Source organism: Neopsephotus bourkii, unplaced genomic scaffold (genome assembly GCF_033783945.1).
Source record: "Neopsephotus bourkii isolate Nb327-2 ecotype Australia unplaced genomic scaffold, CSIRO-AGI_Nbou_v1 NB_1768, whole genome shotgun sequence".
Classification (NCBI taxonomy): domain Eukaryota; kingdom Metazoa; phylum Chordata; class Aves; order Psittaciformes; family Psittacidae; genus Neopsephotus; species Neopsephotus bourkii.
In genome coordinates, this window is record NW_026902242.1 from 3,190,221 (window position 1) to 3,209,348 (window position 19,128).

A 19,128-nucleotide genomic window follows, 5' to 3' on the forward strand; every position below is an offset into this window, starting at 1 on the left:
AAAGCTGCTGTAGTACAATATGGGGGCTCAAGCTTTTGTATAACAGATACTTGGGGTCAAAAATACAAATAGTTAGTATTTACCTGTCCACCGGAGTAGCCACCACTTTGAGAGGATGAGCCCTGCAAAAAGCAGACCCAATTTATTTTTGTTTCCCATAGCTTTTGAAAAACAAGACTATGTTGTGTTTTACACATATTTCTTTAATCTTTCAATCATTATTCTTTTAAAAACAGTTTGCCATTTTGTTTTACAAGACATGATGCGAGATGTCATGAGAAATTCTACGTGATAAACAGTTGGGTATCATTTACTCATCAGGACAATTGAAATAGAACAGCCATGTTCTATTGGAAGGGAACTGCAAATAAGGAATAAAATAGATGCTTACATGTCCACCTGACTGGCTGCCTCCTGGGGAATAAAAATCCTGGAAAAATGCATTGAAATTACATGAAAAAAATCCCAAAACCCCCAAACCTGGAAAGATCAGGATGGAAGCTGAATTTCTCCACATGCCTTAATTGTCTCTTACGGATTGTTTAAGAAAAAAAAAAAAGTCTTTCTGTTTAACACAGCACATGTTCCTTTATGCTTGTTGACAATTGCTCCTTTAGTGAAAGACATTCTTTCGGATGCAATGATTAAAGAGTTCTTACATCTCCAACAAAGTAATTTCTCAGTCTGTGTCATTTAATTCTCATTAGAATAAATAAAATGTGTGCCATGTATAAAGGACAGGAAAATGGAAGCCTTCAGAAGTGAGTAATACAGCACATCACAGCAAAGGGTTATACTTAAATAAATGCTGGACAAATCATGGTATTGAAGCCTTCTGCAGACAGGTAATGAGTAAAAAAGTGCAGGAACCTGAACAAGTAAATTGTGGTACTGTGGTTTGTAATGTTAGAGATTCAAGAGTACACCTCAGCATCAGCTAGGATTTCTAGCAGTACTTTAGTCATATCCTCATTCCCTCTGTGCTTGTGGGACTTTTCTGTCCCACACTGGAAGCTGCTGTGGCAACTTCCACACAAGCTGTAATTTAGGTGGCTGGGAGTTGCCAGGTCCTGGGGCATACACCCTGGCAACATGTAAGGAAGGAGTACTTACCCGTTCATTCTGCTGGCTGCCAGACAGTGAGCTGGAGCCCTAAAAGATGTTAGAATCTAGTTACTGCACAGCAAATAGTTCTGTTTTTTTCTAAGCAAGGGCGGAAGGCAAATAATACCACTGCTTGTTGGGAAGGTTAAAGATGTAGGCTGTAGGGTAAGCAGCATTTTTTCAAGTTCTTTCTCTGCTCATTTCTAGAGAATGGCATTTCTTTGGCAAGCTAAATCCTCATATAGTGTAACAAAAGAATGAGATCACATCTCAAACTATGTTATTTCCTCTTAGAATGCTATAGTTGAAAACAGCAGCACTTTATGCTGTCTTGGTTCCTGTAAGAGCTCAGTGGAACACACCAATGTTGATGTACCTTAGTTTCTTTCATACCATTGTTTCCTTCAGAAGGCCTTGGGGCCCTCTGTGATATCGTATTTTAGCTTTGTTGAATATCCACAAGAAGATTTTGATACAGAAACTGTGGAAACTAATGACACACTATACTTGTGGTTGAAATGCACAGCTGAATTTTTAGAGAACAATTTCCTACTAAGCAGGATACTGGATAACAGTTGTTAGAGATCCAGTTAAACTGTGAGAAAATGAGACATGAAACCTACAAAGTTGTATTAACAGCTCCACCAGAATAAATAGGAAAGATACTTTAGTCAGGAGGACAGGCATGTTCTTAAGCAGAAAAGCAAGCAGTTGTTACCACACTACATGGAAAGGGACCATTCCTATGCAATATACAGATGCAGGAACTTGAATCTTATGTATCCAGCATTAGAAAAACACAAATGAAATGTAATGTGACTTGGAGATGGCAAGAGCAGGAACTAGTCTGTGCAGCATTGAGAAGGGAAGTTGTATTGAAGAAAAAGAATAAAATAAAATGAGAAAATGCTTAATGGTAAAGAAAAAAAACAAACCAAAACACCAAGGAGAAGTTGAATTTTTAAATAAATCTGTACTTCCAGAGCAATTGAATTTGAAAGTCTTAACTTGTGGGAATTGTTGAGAGTCCAGAATAGTAAACACAAATGGCATATGCTCTTGAGGAAATAAATCACAAAATATAACCCTTAAGAACAAGAATGGCTGATCTGACATATTGATAATGCCGCTCTTGTAGTTAAATCAGTATTATTAAATTTACTCAGTGAAAAAGTAGCCCAATTAAATTGTTGGAAGTCTCTGGTTCTGTATACCTTGAGCATACACTAATATTGAGTTTCAATGGAAATCCTGAAATAAAGAAAAAAGAGCTTCCTTTGCAAATGCTACTTCTAGTAACGACTTCCAAGAAATCTTGATAGCTGCAAGTCAGAACTGTTGTAAATGGAGTTTTAATTTGCCAAGTCCTTACCCTGCCATAGCACAATAATGTGACATAATTTAAATCTATGCTTTCCTTTATCCCTAGAAAAAAAACCCAACATTTCAAGCAAGTTATTGCAGAAAACTACTAACCAACACAGAAGATTAGAATGTACTGGGAAGGAGCTCTTGAAGATAAGATGATGCGGTAAGGTAAAGGTCCAGGTAATCACCTAGACACTTAAAAAGGTAGCAAATTCTGATATTGCTATACTTGAGAAGAAATGCTTACATTGTCACTGTCACTGCCTCCTATGGAAGATGAATCCTGTAAAATAAAGAAAAAACATTTCATATGAAAAGGACTCTCACATGACCTTGCTTGTGAATGATGTAAAATAGAAGAACAAGAATAAGCAGCCACTTAGAATTTCCAATTTTACCTAAACCAGCGAATGCACAAGGAAAAAAAAAACCCATATATGTAACTTCACCTGTTGCTTAAGCAAGAGTGGCTAAAAAATCCCAACTCTCCTCGTAAACGTGCGTTTTTATACAGAAAAAATTTTGGATAAAGTTGATTTGCAAAATTAAGCATTCTTTATATTCAGAAATCCCACTATCCATGCTTTATTTCTAGAACCTACTCTAGAAGTAGCAGCACAGCTATGAAAAAACAATTGGGATTATATGTCTTCCTAGTTTTAATAAATAATTAGGTATGACTTGGGCTAGTTAAAATGTGTTGCTAAACAAAACATAAGATAGTCCCACAGAGTGATCCCCCAATGACATTCACATTCATAAATATAGACTTCAAATATAGCATGTGCCTGCCCCTAGACTTGGAACAGCTTCTGCAGAGGTAAAGTAAATGCACAAAACATCTTATTCATGAATGAGCTGCTGCATAAACAATCAAATACTTAAAGCATTGAACAGTCACAGTGGCACAGTCAACAAGAGAGTATTTATAGTGCATCACATCCCCTCCATTATGGAAACATTTGGAGTGGTAAAAGGGTAAACACAAGAGAGGCAAGCAAAAAGTAAAATGGGCATCACTTCAAAATAACTGAGATATAGAACCCAGTGTGCAGAAGAACCAACACAGTGAGCTTAAGCTTTTGATGTATGAGAGAAATAACATTTACCTGACCATAAGATCCAGCACCACTGTATGTGGAAGAGCCACCCTGTTCAGAACACATAAACATTATCATATTGCAAACAGACCTTTTTCCTTTCATTTTTTTTTGTTGCTAAAAGGAAAAAGAAAATATTTTCATGCTTATTGTAGGGATATTTAAAAAAAAGTGAATATTTACTTGATCAGAATGGCTACTGAGCAACTCATAGTTATGTCCCTGTAAAGCACTCCTTTAGCATCTTTTAAACTCAAATTCTATTTCTACTTTTGGAGAGACTTTCATCTTGCAGATGATTCAAAGCTACTTTTGTTGAGAAGAACAAGCTTTAATGGTTGGAGGCATCCCACTTTTTACTCCCGCATAAATTTTAAGGCTACTTAGTTAAAAGTAGATGCAAATTTCACTCCAGAAAGAAAAAAAGCCACGTTCATTAAAATAAAGAGCCAAAATACAGAATGCAGCTATATGTAGGAGTCCTCATCACCCTTTTAACATAGAAAACCACATTACTTACCTGACCATAGGATTCACCGGTGCTGTCATAGGCAGAAGACCCGCCCTGCTCAGAAAATAGAACCAAATTTATTATTTTAGTCCCCTCAAGAAAGAGTATTCCTTCTTTCGAAGGGTAGTTTAGGAATGACAATAACAGAAGCCTCCATTATCTTTTCAAATGAGGAGGAACACTCACCTGTCCATAAGATCCACCAGGAGAGAAGGAAGACCCACCCTGTAGAGAAAACAATAAAAATTACTAGTTTGTAGTTGAAATGGTCTCTCAGGGAGGACTTTTAGGCTGCTCCTGTGCAGGCACAAGTGACCACAAGACTTACCTGGTTACCGGAGTAAGAGCTGTAAGAAGAATCTTGGCCGTCCTGAAAGGAAAATACAGACAAGCTATTTTCTTGCAAACAAGATGAGTATTTAAATACCAGCATATCTGGTTCTCACTTATACCGTTTCTCTTAGTTTTGAGCTAACTTTTATGTACCTATGTAAAAATCAAGTCCAATAGTGTTAAAGTGGAAGAAATCTTCTGGTGGTAACTTTCTTGGCCTGCTAAAATCTGAATTCTGCAAGGAACCTCCAGATTCCTTTCTGTGCTGTTCTCTGTCAAACCTCACACCACTAGGTTACAGCAGGGTTAATGCAAGTTTTCTGCTCTGAGACAACTGTATGATAGTAAATCACAGCACCCACAGTATCAGGAGCGTAGGAACCAGAATGATGGGAATCTGTGTTATCCTGGTAAGGGAAGAAGAACAGCTACCTGTCCATATGATCTTCCAGGATAGAAGGAAGGCCCTCCCTGTGCAGAAGACACAATGGGTTAATGCTTTATATTTGGCTTTTTCTTCAGGGAAGGTTTTAGATGGAGCTTCTGAACAGGGCAATTTATCTGCATGTTTACCTGGTTACCAGAATATGTGCTGTGTGAAGAACCTGGGGCTCCCTGTAATGAAAACAGACTAGCTATTTTTTTGCAAACAGGATCGTGTAAATAGCAATGGACCCTACTCTCACTTGAGGCCAATATTGTCAAAGAACAAGGACCTTGTTATCAGTGATTTTCTTAGCTGGATGAAAGATCATTTCATGGAAGTTGTAAACCCAATTTAATATTTTCCTCTGATGGACTTCATGGTGCAAATTATAACCGGTCAATTCAGTTCTTGGGTGTTACATTTCACAACAGCCGCTGTATGGGGAGTGCAGGAATGGAAATAACAGAAGCCTCTGTTATCTTTTCAAATGAGGAGGAACACTCACCTGTCCATAAGATCCACCATGATAGAAGGAAGACCCACCCTGTAGAGAAAACATTAAAAATTACTGGTTTGTACTTGAAATGGTCTCTCAAGGAGGACTTTTAGGCTGCTCCTGTGCAGGCACAGATGACCACAAGACTTACCTGGTTACCAGAGTAAGAGCCGTAGGAAGAACCTTGGCCATCCTGAAAAGAAAATACAGACAAGCTATTTACTTGCAGACAAGATGAGTATTTAAATACCAGCATATCTAGTTCTCAGCTATATACATACTCCTAGTTTTGAGCTAACTTTTATGTACCTATGTAAAAATCAAGTCCAATAGTGTTAAAGTGGAAGAAATCTTCTGGTGGTAACTTTCTTGGCCTGCTAAAATCTGAATTCTGCAAGGAACCTCCAGATTCCTTTCTGTGCTGTTCTCTGTCAAACCTCACACCACTAGGTTACAGCAGGGTTAATGCAAGTTTTCTGCTCTGAGACAACTGTATGATAGCAAGTCACAACACCCATAATATCAGGAGTGTAGGAACCGGAACAATAGGAGTCTGTGTTATCCTGGTAAGGGAGGAAGAACAGCTACCTGTCCATAGGATCCTCCAGGATAGAAGGAAGGCCCTCCCTGTGCAGAAGACAGAATGGGTTAATGCTTTATATTTGGCTCCTTCTTCAGGGAAGGTTTTAGATGGAGCTTCTGAACAGGGCAATTTATCTACATGTTTACCTGGTTACCAGAATATGTGCTGTGTGAAGAACCTGGGGCTCCCTGCAATGAAAACACAGACTAGCTATTTCTTTGCAAACAGACATTTGAGTGAGTCCATTTCTGAGTTTTAGTTCTTTCAAAATGTAGCTTTCAAAGAGGACACTACTGCAATCATTAGAAGAGAACACTGGCTATTTTTGTTAGAGGTAAAAAAACCTTTACCAGGTACTTTCTCATTCAGGTTAGAAAATCTCAAAGTACTAGTTACTTTTCATTTTACCCTTTCTAATCCAGGAATCCGATGTCATACCTGGCAGACTCTGTACTGTCACAGATAGTCATGATAGTCATGTTTTGAAAAACTGTAAATAGGCTTTAGGAGAGCAGATTTTTCAGCTCACCTAAAGGAGAAGAGTATTTACCAGTACATAACATCCATTATTACTGTCACATCCCCTTTATATGCAAAATAGATGAAGTATATTCTATGGCTAGACTGTTTCCTTACAGTCTACTTGTAGACTGAGTTCTTTAGATGAGGTTTAGAGAAAAAATGGAATAATTGCAGCGCGAGGAATTTGAGGATCCACATAAGGCAAACCCGTTGCTTCCTTTGACACAAGATGGTTTAAATATGCATAGCTTTGACTATTTCAGCACACAAAGAAGAAGGCCCTATTAGAATGAAAGATGTCCACCTTTCCCTTTGTAAATGGATTTGCTTACATAGCATTACAATCACACAACAACACAACAAAGCTTTTCTTTGATGAGGCTTCAATATTAAGTATTTCAATAGAAAAGTCTCTATTTTAAAACACGTAGGTCATGATTGCTGCTCAGCCTCAATTACAGGGAAGAGGTGGTATTTTATTACCTGACCAAAATTACTATCGCTCTATGCTAAAGTTAATGACATTTCAGTTCAGGAAGCAGTAATTTCTTTACACAATTAGTTTGTTTAAATACAGCATGCTTTTTTATAGAAATAATAATCCAGAATATGGTTCTTGTTGAACTTGAAAACTACAAAAATATTACACCATTCAAATGGGTGCATGTAAATGCAGCTTTGAGAGAAGCTTTAAAAACTGTTATTAGGTAGAACGTAGGTGACTTTAAAATCCAAGTAGGGTAATTTAAGACAGACGTTGGGTAAAACTAGTCTCTAATGCCCACATAATTGCATTCCTTGAGCTTTATCCTAGCAGGAAAGCACTGCCTAGGAGAAAAGTTTATCCAGAGACACTGAACATGAAATTACAGTAACTCTTCATGGGAAAAGATAGTTTAAATATTGTTTTAAGAGATTGTATTTCAAAATATTTATCAGATCTTGACATTTTAGTCACAGTATTTATTGCACCTGTGAGAAGGACAAGAAACCTGAAGTGGATGGGATTAAATTCTATGGCTACTACAGAGCATATTGACTCTGGATTTTGAGTTATGAAAGAGCACGTAGTAGTCAACTGACAGAGCATGGGGATTACCAAGCACAGTTACAAAAAGTTAGGGGCCAAACAGTAACTATGCAGTTAAAGTGGGACACATTCATCAGGGATTGCAGCAATAGGACAAGGGGTGATGGGTTCAAACTGAAACAAGGGAAGTGCAGGTTAGATCTAAGGCAGAAGCTCTTCCCTGTGAGGGTGCTGAGGCACTGGCACAGGGTGCCCAGAGAAACTGTGGCTGCCCCATCCCAGGCAGTGTTCAAGGCCAGGCTGGATACAGGGGCTTGGAGCAACCTGCTCTAGTGTGAGCTGTCCCTGCCCATGGCAGGGGGTTGGGACTGGATGAGCTTTAAGGTCACTTCAACCCAAACCATTCTGTGATTCTAGGATTCTGTGTTTTCATTGTATATAATTCTATCCATACTAAGAAAATTGACCATACTGTTTAGCATTGCCCAATACTATTACTGGTAAGCGTGTTGTCCACACTTACTAGGCGATTAATTCACTATGTAGACCAAAGTATAAACTCAGAAAAAGAATTACCTGTCTGCTACCACTGCTGCCATCAGGACAAACACAACCACCCTATAAATTAAAAAAAGGGAAATAATTATTGATTGTGGAATTTTAAAAGAATACCTTATTTCAGATGTGAAACTGTGTTTGGGGGAATAAAGCCTGTGGGACTACAGAGTAGCTGTGACCATTCCTACACCTAGAACAAATGAGAGGACAGCACAGCTCTGTTCCAAACATTTGCTTTGGAAGCTAGGCTGATGCTACATCTCTCAGTGCTATGTCCCTGCAGATGCCTCATCAAGTGAGAATTATCTGGGTAGTCAAGGGTACAGAGAATCATCATTGTGTTCTCACCAATAAACCATGTGTGAAATTGAAGCAGTATTATGAAGTGATTTTGGAGAGCCATTTCAGATAAATCTAATCTGAACAAGGTCACTTCAATTATAGCTCAGTGCATAACATCACCAATCCCCCATGCAAAATGACTGGACTTAAAGGCTGACTCCTGAATTTAATTACTTCAACTACCAGGAAGCTATCTGGATAAAACTAGATAAAAATACTGAAAATCCTGACCTGACTTGATCCATGGGTTGCAATAAAAGATCCACCCTGTGAAGAATCCAATTATTTTTTTTATAGAAGCATTTTATCAGAATCTGAGGTATATTAAATGATGTAGCATGAAGAAAGAGACAAACTTTATACTACTTCCCTGAACCAACAAACAGAATCTGTTAAGAACTCTATGAATCCTTGTGAAAATATCAATTTGGAAGAAACTTAGTGACCAGATACAATACACAGGGAATGCCTATCAGGAAAACTAATGAAGGAAACTGTTACTCTCTGGAGCTCAGAGATCTGACTGTACTATTGAATTAGGCTTCAAAGTCTCAGAGACAGAGGATTATGCTAGTGTTACATCTAATGCTCGGCACAGTGGGATTCCAGATCTCTGGGAAGCTGATGAGTACCAATACAGTACAAAATATTAAGAAATACAGAATGAGGTGTCACTTTGGATCAATTAAATTTCACATAATTCTGTAACACACAGACCACTGCAGCAGTATGCAAGTCTACACAGTGGGAAAGTTGGACGTACTTGTGTAACGGAACGTATGCCATCACTAAGATGTACCTTGTTACCAAATTCTAAATGAAACAGAAGTATGTATCTGAGCACAACCATCACCAGAGCAGGACTGCCTCTAAAAATAAGTGTTAAGAAAAGAAAAGGATTCTAAACCTGTTTCTTTTGTGTTTTACAAGCAAATTTTACAAAATATGATGAAAACAAATGCCTGCAATGCTTACCTGCTCAGTAAAGGAATGAGGAGACAGTATATTCTGGCCCCATTGTAATTATTTACAACTGCAAAATCATATTATAGGGAAAATGCTGCCAAATCAAACTAGTATCCTTCAGCACAGATCAGGGAGTGGAATCTAATTTTCAGGAGTGAAAATTAGATTTCTCACAAAAGTCTTTGCAATATCATGCAATAGACACTGTCATTACCTGGGGGTTACTGTGGCTGCTATTTGAGGTAGAAGACTCATTCTGTGAGGAAACAAGAAATGACTCATTTTTCTGTAAGGGTAATAAGTGAAAATACATAGTTCTACTGGGAAAAAACTACCTAACCCTAACCAGAATGCTCTGTTGTGGGAATTAGATCCTTATTCTTCTTTTTGTAGGTAATCAGACCAAGGAGCTGCAACACCAGCAGAAAAAGTGACAAGAATAGTTTACCTGTGAGTCGTAGGCTCTTTTGCTCAAAACATGTGAGGTATCCTGTAAAAACCAAAGACATTTACTATGAGGAGATGAAAACTCTATGAACAGTGACAGGCCTCTTTTTTTTTTTTTTACTTTTTATGTGTTTCTAACAACTCCAGACCCTTTAATTCACACATTGAGTAGGAAAACCTTATTATAAAATTAAAGCTTATTTGCACATTGTTTGACTTGAAGCTATACAATACACATATCTGTATCTCCCCCACAACATGCTGAGCAGTATTAATTAGAAACATTATTCTTTCTCACTTCACTATTCTACATTTCTTCAGCTAAAATTTTTGCTGTCCTCTGGTTTTATGACACTCATTGGATTTTGACTTTAGCTTGGACCAACTCTGTATGTGCTTCCTGAAGAACAGGAATCTGAGCTGCCCTATACCTCACAGCAGGAATTCATGTCTTTTTATTCATCTATATACTTCTTTTAACATAAATTCACCCAAAGAGCGAATAGCCAAGATATTTATCCTTAAAGAAAAAAGAAAAGGTGCTACTTACTCTGGCAACAAGAACTTTCTTCTTTGCACAACCAGAACGCTGTAAAGGGGCCAGAAGGCAGTTATTTATAGATGCAGCCCTTCACAAAATACTTTCAGCAAAGACTTAATTAAACTTGTCAAGGAGGCATATTTTAACACAGGAAATGTCCAGATCTATCATTTTACTATCAGTAAGAGTCTTAAAAAGCATATTCTTTGTCTGTTGTCACCTTCACACTCCTTCAGCAGAAGTTCCTGCTGAGCGGAGTCTCCCTCAGCTCAAATACAATGGTTCAGAAGCCATCAGTATAATGATTTGTTGTTCTTGTTTAAATCCCCTCTCCTCCTTTGTGAGAATGTTTCGAAGCAAGCTCTTTTACAATGAAATCCAGCAATATGCACTGGATAGGGATAACCAAGGGAATAATAACATCTTTTGTGAACAAAGGAGGAAGTGATGAGACTCAAACAGGGTTTGCTGCTGAAGGATTTTTGTTTGCAGAACAAAAACCTAATGCAATGCATTCAAGTCAAAGAAAAAGAGGTTTTCAGAAGGCCTCCTTACTTCCTAGTGTACGTTTTTGGGGCAGTACTAAAATACTAGAGAGGAAAAATAGGGAAAATAATGAAGCAGTAAAGTATCTGGCTGGAAACTGAAGGTTAAGCAGCGGATGACAGAAAGTTACTCTAGATGGCAGTAGAAGAAAAGGAGGCTGAAACATAGAAAAAATACCCATGTTACCAGCTTCTACTTGTAGGACAGAATGTTACTTTACACCACCAGCAGATATATAAGTTTAAATGAGGACAAGTGGAAAAAGCTTGGGATGGCTACATGCCTCACCTATCCAAATGGTTAATTCCCAAATAACTATCCAGTCATATACTACAAAAGTATATACTATATACATTATATACTACAAAAATCCTGTGTTACTACTGTGGAGTTTTAAATAATTGCCCAGCAACCTTGAGAAGGGCTAGAAGGCACTGAGTACAGAGAGCTATAACATCAAAAATCTCCTTCTTTAACTACCTTTTTGAAGGATACTATAAAGCAATTATACTATACAATCAGAAGCCCACAGGACTAATGTTGAGGTGCTCAGTTACTAACACTGTCATTAATCATAAGAATCTGAATACTACAGAAGAAAAAAGTACTTACCTGAACATTGGCACTATAGGTGGTCTCACTCTGGAAAAGAATAAATGATTTCATTCTTTAAGAGTTATTTAAATACAATAAGCTTATAGAAACCCAATTCTTTCTGCTTACAGACATAAAAAAGAAATAATACACTGTTGCTCATATTCCCCACAGCCTCGCTTAGATCAGTCTGAAATCCTACTATTTCAGTCTGAAAAAATATTTTAATAGCCACTGTATCTCTCTTCTTTTTTTCCTAGTACGCAGTTAGTCTATGGGACTTGCTTTTTTATTTTTGAACATTACTGTAAAATTTATCCTTAGGTTTTAAGTGAAGGTTTCCGTTACTGCAAAGGCACTAAAGCCTTTTTATCCATATTTCAGTTTACCAAGTTAAATGCATTTAAAAGCACAAAATGCATCTGCCAACACTTACATGACAATTTTCAGTAAGAAAACATGCTATTAGTGTGGAAAATCAGCATTCTTTCTGGATCATTCTGTGCGCAAGGCTGCATCTAGCAGTGCAATATTTTCCCATCTATATGAAAAATACTCTGATGAAAATATACTACAGAAAGCATACTCACATCATCACAAGCGTTATCATCTGAGTAACTTTGTGAATCCTAGAAGGACATTAAATACCAATTATTTCCTCAAAAAAATGGATGGTTAAAACTAAGCTTTGTACTCTGCAAGACAGAATTGAGGCTTGTGCAAACAAAAAGCTGAATTAAATTAAGTTCTTTATAAGGAAAATAAGGAGCCAAATACAACAGTTGCTTACAGGGAATGTTGAATTCTCCACTAAAGAAAAAACCAAAACCAATCCAAAACAAAAAGAGCGTAGAAACTGTTATGTTTTAGTACATCTTTGAGAAAGATGATGCAGGAACTACAAAGATTAGCACGAAATAACACGTATCTAGAAGACAGAAAGATCTAGTTACCTGATTATCATAATAGGTGTCTGATCCACCCTTTAAAACAAACAAACCAAAATCAGAAAAAAATAGAATATGGGAAACCTGATTTTGAGCAGAGGCTAAAGCCTCTACAAAGCTATGAACAAGTAGTGAAATAGAGCATTACTTACTTGGCCACCCGAATAGCCTTGCGAGTAGGATCCACCCTGTAAAAACAAACAAATATAAACCCTACTTCAGAAAAAACTGTGGTTGTATTTGGGGGCTGTAAAGCTGGAATAAACAATTACCTGGGATTCCTTTGATCAAATACAGCTTTCTGGATATCTATACAGCTTTATCAGATATGATAAAAGTTCTTACCAGGAGAAAAATCAAGGTCTACCTACCTGGTTGCCACCATAACTTTGTGAGGATGGTGATCCACCCTGCCAACAAAACCAAATAGGATTAATATTACAATGTTGTAAATCAGATATTGATAATCCCTTGTAGAACCTGTTAAGTAAAACCTCAGTGGGAGGAAATAATAATCTAGTACTTACTTGGCTACCATCATAGGTTTGTAAGGAGTATGATCCACCCTGTGAAAACAAAACAGCAAAGGTAATGCTGGAGAGATGAATATGACCAGCAGCTTTATAAGGCTGCTGAATTCTTTCTATGTAAATGGACTTTCTAGGCTGAAAAATCCTTCCTTTTTAAGAGAGTGAGATGCAGGTTGGAGCTGGGGAACCTCTGGAAGAGTCTATACCCTCATGAACAAGGAAACTGTACTCTAAATTAGACCTGCTTAAAAAGTTTTTACCAATGGATAATAGAGAGCTGCCTACCTGACCACCCTGTGATCCATCCTGTAAATGAGACAAAAATAGGCATGCTTTTGACACTTGCTGTTTGACTATGGCTTATTTTTAATGAAAGCTATACTTTCTGAGAAAGAGTAAGGAGCAGAGGCAGGTATGCGATACAGATATGATGTCTGATGTAGTGAGCATAGATCACCAATAGTGCAAAGGTAAATGCTACATAATTTGTAGCCAAGGAGCTACAAACTTTTAGCTTTAAGTAAGGCCTAGTACACAGATGAGTTTCATTCTAAACAGTCTCTAGAGAATTTATCTTTTTTTCTTCTGTGGAAAACGTAATTTCTACACCTGGAATGAAAAACTCCTGTGGTAGCATTATTACACAGAAAGCTGTGAGATGTGAGATACAGTGGCCGTGAGGAAAAGGTTTAAAATAAAGCACTTGGTATGTTTCAACAGGCCCTCTTTAAAAGGGGGATGTAAATTCTCCAAGTGAAATCAAAAGACACACTTGTAGAAGCATTAGTGTCAAAAGTTCATAAGAACAGTGAGATCCTGAGCTACTGAAGAGTGGGATGTTTGCCAGTCACTAAAATGGGGCTCAGACGTCATCCAGAAGAGGCAAAGGAAAATGAAACAAGAAGTATTGTCTGTCGGTGTTCTAACAGTTTTTAGTACAAAATTTAAGTGTTGCCTTTAGTCTTGGAAAGAAATAGCTCTTCTTTATTAAAAAAATAGCTATTATAAAAAAACATACTCATGTACCTATATCATATATTATTCTTTCAAGTTACGTACAGTGTATTGTGAATACTATATATTCTATACCACATATTACAGCAACATCTATGTTGTTTGTATATTTATCAATATCTTTAGATTGCTAATACAATGAATGGATCTCATTTTTCCATTTCTTGTGAAAAATCAGTAAGAATCAAAAGAAGTGTGAATAAATAAAAAAAAAGAGATCATCTATTGCTGTTTTCTTCATAATTTCTAACATTTACAGAGATTGTTTCTTTAAATATTAGTAGACATCTTTTAGGATAGTGCTTTTTAGAGATCCAGCACCAAAAGTTCCAGCTTTCCAGAATCTGGCCTTAGTATCCTATAGAACTAGACATTTCACAGACATAATGCTAGGAAAAAGGGGAGAACAGCCCCCAGGCCCATGTGATATTCCTGTGTATAGGAAGACAATAAGTGCTAATCTCATAATTGGTAAAATTACATGGATTTACAGTCTATGAATCAGAAGCTGGTTCTCATTGAGTTAGTGGCAAAACTAATTTTGAATCTGTCTTAAAAATCAGAGAAGGAAAAGCATTTACCTGGTGGCACGGATTGCTGTCATAGGAGACCCCCTGTTAAAAAATAAACAAACCAAAAGGTAAATGTCCCAACTGTCATTTTCTTGCAGAGTAGTCAGCTTTCTTCAAACTTCTATGTGAGAATTAATGGACTGAAACTCTATATAAAACTTTACAGAGGGTGAGTTTAATTGCATTTAACCCTTTAAGTCTGTGGCTTTACCCTCTGTCACTCCCATACCTACATAGTCACAGCACCAAGACACATGCACACAGATGATCAAAGGAGGACTACTGTGTGCCATATGGAAAGCAAGGTAGGCTGGCAGCTGAATGATACAGACTCTCTCTATCATCCTAGTTCCTCTTGATTGCTAAAGGTAAATTGTTTGGTTGGGTTGGTTTGGACAGTCCATTTAGGAATCAACAGTTACAGCTGTACGACCATCTACTTCAGAATCACACAAGATTCATCCATCATAGATCTTAGGCAAGGCAGTGCCCAATAATCATAGAAGCAGCTTGGTTGGAAAAAAACTTTAAAATCATCAAGTCCAACCATTCCCCCAGCATTGAAGACACTGTCTTTACACTGTGTGGGCATACAGAAGTTGAAATGGAACCAGGATGAAAACTACTAATGCAATTCTTAATCCGTAGAAGCCACTCCCTAATCCTAACACTTTCTGCAGGAAGTAAATGGGCCAACATCCAAAAATCATTCCCAAGCAAAATTTTTGCCTGTTTACTGAGAAGATATATGAATCATTACTTGGCCACCTTTTGTGTGTAACACTATATGTTGAGAAGCTACTTCATTTTGGTTACAATGACCAACAATATCAGTGCTTCTTGATCTCTGTGCTAGAAGGTTCCATGTAAGAATGAAACCAAAAGATTTCAACTCATAAAAATTAGCTAACTTACTGGAAAATATGCTACTACTACAAAGAAAGCTAGGTCTAGTTTTCAGATAGCGTGGAGAAAGAGGACTTACTTGTCCACAACCGTTGCTGCCACCTGAGTAACCAGATCCACCCTGTTGGAGAAAAGAAAAAGAAAACAAGGAAAAAAAGAGCAGCTCAGTAACCTAAATATTCCTTTTCTTCATTTCAAGTACAAGAAAATATTGTAAAGGGCTTTAGCTGCCTGACCACTTTTTAAGAAAACCAGGGACATCCTAGTGAGTGTTTTATTATGAAGTACTTCCCTAAGTAGGAAGGACGTGTATCAATAACTCTATAGTTACCAGACCCATATGAATAAAGTTCACAGCTTCTAATGAGACCTTACTATACTGTTTCAAGAAAAAAGCTGTCAGATTCTTGATACATATAAAGGAATATCAGGTGTGTTGTATACTGACTGTTATGTTTACCAGGCCATAGGAAATGCTATCTTGAGGCTGGTATCCCTGTAACAAAGGCATGAATTAATTTGTAAACAAAGCTGCTTGCCCTATTAGGTAATCTTCTAGAATAGAATTCTAAGTATTTTCTAGAATAGAAAACGTTCTATCAAATTTGGAATTGTGAGAGCTTGCTGAGTGCTTTTGCAGGGCCATGGCACACTCCTTGCTACGGTGCTGTGTTCTGACTGGTGATGGGCAGATACTTACCAGGCCGTAGGAAACACTTTGAGGTTGGGAGCCCTGTAAGAAAGACAAGAAGTCAGCTGTAAGTAAAGCTGTAGTCTCAGCAGAGCTACAACAGAACAGCCCGTTTCCACTAACAGTTCATCTGTGCTCAGTTCTTTTTCCTTCATTCACTGGCACAAAACAAAACCAAGGACCACTCAGAAACACCAAGGAGGAAAAACCCCAGCCAAACCCGAAAGCCCATTTGCAAAGCAGGACCCCTAGAGAAGAGCTCATTGCATTTCAGGAAAGAAATCTCACCTGGCCAGAGTATTGGCTGCTTTGAGGAGTCTGTAAAAAAGAGAAGGTAATTAACACCTTGACAAGAGGCTTCTATAAAGAGTATACTATTTATGAAAGTATAGCTGCACAAGGGTTTCCCAGAAAGGCTCATCCTGAGCCAAAGCAGACAGGGCAGGCTGCTGGGATCTGTGCAGCAAATATTCTACTTGCTATTCTCAGTGACAGCCTTAAAACAAATTGAGGTGCAACTGCCAAAGGAAATGTCAAAAACCTGCCAGTGGTGCTGGTCACAGAGAAGTCAGTGAAGAATTTCCTATGGAATAGCCAGTTTGCTTCCCTGGCCCTAGGAACTGCTACTGCCCCAAAAACTTGGCCCACACTAGGACAAGGGCACATGCTTACTCCCCTTTTGTAAGGGATGCAGCCTGCATTAGGAAGAGCAAGCAACTACATCCTAAAGCTGTGCGGGGCAGTATGAAGAGCCCAGACTTCCTCCTGGCCCTCACAATGACACTGAGTGGAAGGATGTCATTGCTGGGATCCCAGATAAGGAAGCATTTTGTGTGTGAAAATACAGATGTTCAGGGAAAACATCCTTAAAAGCTGCAATTGTGAGAGCTTGCTGAGTGCTTTTGCAGTGCTATGGCACTCCACGTGCTCCAATGCTGTGTTCTGACTGGTGACGGGCAGATACTTACCAGGGTGTAGGAAACACTTTGAGGTCGGGAGCCCTGTAAGAAAGGCAAGAAGTCAGCTGTAAGTAAAGCTGTAGTGTCAGCAGTGCTGCAACAGAACAGCCCGTTTCCACTAACAGTTCCTCTGTGCTCGGTTCTTTTTTCCCTCAAGGTAACTCACAAACCAAAAACCAAGGACCACTCAGAAACACCAAGAAGGAAAAATCCCAGCCAAACCCCAAAGCTCATTTGTAAAGGAGGGCTTAGAGGAAAGCTCATTGCATTTCAGGAAAGAAATCTCACCTGGCCAGAGTACTGGCTGCTCTGGGGACCCTATGAAAAGAGAACTGTCATTCAAAGCTGGAATTGTGAATGACTGCCAAAGTGCTTTTGCAGTGCTGTAGCAGTCCACTTGCTACAGTACTGTATTCTGACTGTTACTGACAGATGCTTACCTGGCTGTATGAAACACTTTGAGGCCGGGAGCCCTGTAAGAAAGGAATTAGTGATTCATAATTATTCTGTTGATGAAGTAGACGCCTCTCTCAATCTTGTCTCTTTGTGAGCAAACCCACCCAGAATACAACAGAGAATGTACAATCTTTGCTGCTTTACTGGAGTTATTTTAATCTTTTAATTCTGGATGAATATCTGATCACACAGTATTTATCAAATGACAATCACAGAATATTTTTATGTCCATCTCAGGTGGGACTTTACTATTATAATGGTTTCCCAGCACATTCAAGAGACACAATATTTTCTGATTGTGTTTCTTTTGCCTGCTGTTGTCGGACCTTGGGCTTAGATGGCTAACGGTAAGTGAATCTTAGAGTCACAGACTAGTGTGGGTTGAATGGGACCTTAAAGCTCATACAGTTCCAACCCCCTGCCATACGCAGGGACACCTTCCACTACAGTAGGTTGCTCCAAGCCCCGTCTAAACTGGCCTTGTATGGGGCATCCACAACATTTGATTTCCTGTACTTGTATTATTGGGCCACATCTGCAAAATTCCCTTCCTCTGAGGGAAAATAAAGGTGAAAAATAATTTGAAAAAAATAAGAAAGAATCTGACAAAAAGATAAAGATTCCTAAAATGGAAACAATGCAATTAAAAGTAGCAGGTCAAATGAATCAATCAAGGACGCCAGTACTATGGATAACTATACGCTGATGAAGCAATTTGCCTTCAACAGAATGTCAAACAAATGCAGGTGCTTCATGTACATTCAGACATGTGCAACAGCTTTCTGGGAGGGTTATGAAGTCAGGGATTACCAAAAAGAATTGGAATTATCTTGTGTACTTCTGCCATCTGACATAAAGATCCTGACAAAATTCAGAGCTATCTTAGGGCTGCTTTAATTCACGTGGAAACTGTAAAGGGAGGTGAACATTTATCAACTGCAGGCTTGAAGACCAAATCTTTCTGCATCTAAGGACCTAAGTCAATATTCTTTAGCTCCTCAACACTGTTTCTCTGTACCGGGACCAAAGGGGACAGCGAAAAACTTACTGTAAATTCGCCTTGTAACATGTAAATCAACTAGAACAACAGTAAATAGACTATACCATAAAGTTTGAAGTTCCATACACATATAAAATATCAGACAGCAACAGTAACTCATGCTTCCGGCAGATATACATTACAAGCACAACTGTCACTTTAACAAATAAAGATTTGAAAAGGATTCAGATTTGTTCTTTCTGAAGAGATCAGTAAAATTGAGGAAAAAAAGAATTACAGATTTGCTACAATTTGTAGTGTCATGGCACTTCACTGGCTCATGTGCTGTGTTCTGACAGCTACTTACCAGGCCGTAGGAAACACTTTGAGGTCGGGAGCCCTGTAAGAAAGGCAAGAAGTCAGCTGTAAGTAAAGCTGTAGTGTCAGGAGTGCTGCAACACAACAGCCCGTTTCCACTAACAGGTCCTCTGTGCTCAGTTCTTTTTCCTTCATGTTAAATCAGTGACACAAACCAAAACCGAGGACCACTCAGAAACACCAAGGAGGAAAAACCCTGGCCAAACCCGAAAGCCCATTTGCAAGGCA

The 19,128-nt window shown here is 38.3% G+C and overlaps 1 protein-coding gene across 1 annotated transcript; it reads right to left on the reverse strand.

Moving 5' to 3' along the window:
• Positions 1–603: 603 nt before the first annotated feature.
• LOC133226085 (uncharacterized) lies at positions 604–19,035 on the reverse strand. Its single transcript, XM_061379226.1, has 26 exons — positions 18,890–19,035; positions 17,097–17,129; positions 16,138–16,170; positions 15,517–15,558; positions 14,541–14,573; positions 12,943–12,981; positions 12,787–12,825; positions 12,568–12,603; positions 12,422–12,451; positions 11,487–11,516; positions 10,338–10,416; positions 9,789–9,830; positions 9,555–9,596; positions 8,051–8,092; positions 6,069–6,110; positions 5,928–5,966; positions 5,491–5,532; positions 5,349–5,387; positions 4,990–5,031; positions 4,849–4,887; positions 4,412–4,453; positions 4,270–4,308; positions 4,093–4,137; positions 3,582–3,623; positions 2,720–2,755; positions 604–1,152 (listed from the first exon to the last, which is right to left on the reverse strand). Exons 1-26 carry the CDS (start codon positions 19,033–19,035, stop codon positions 970–972), a joined length of 1,296 nt encoding a protein of 431 aa, XP_061235210.1. The 3' UTR covers positions 604–969.
• Between the last annotated feature and the right edge of the window lie 93 nt (positions 19,036–19,128).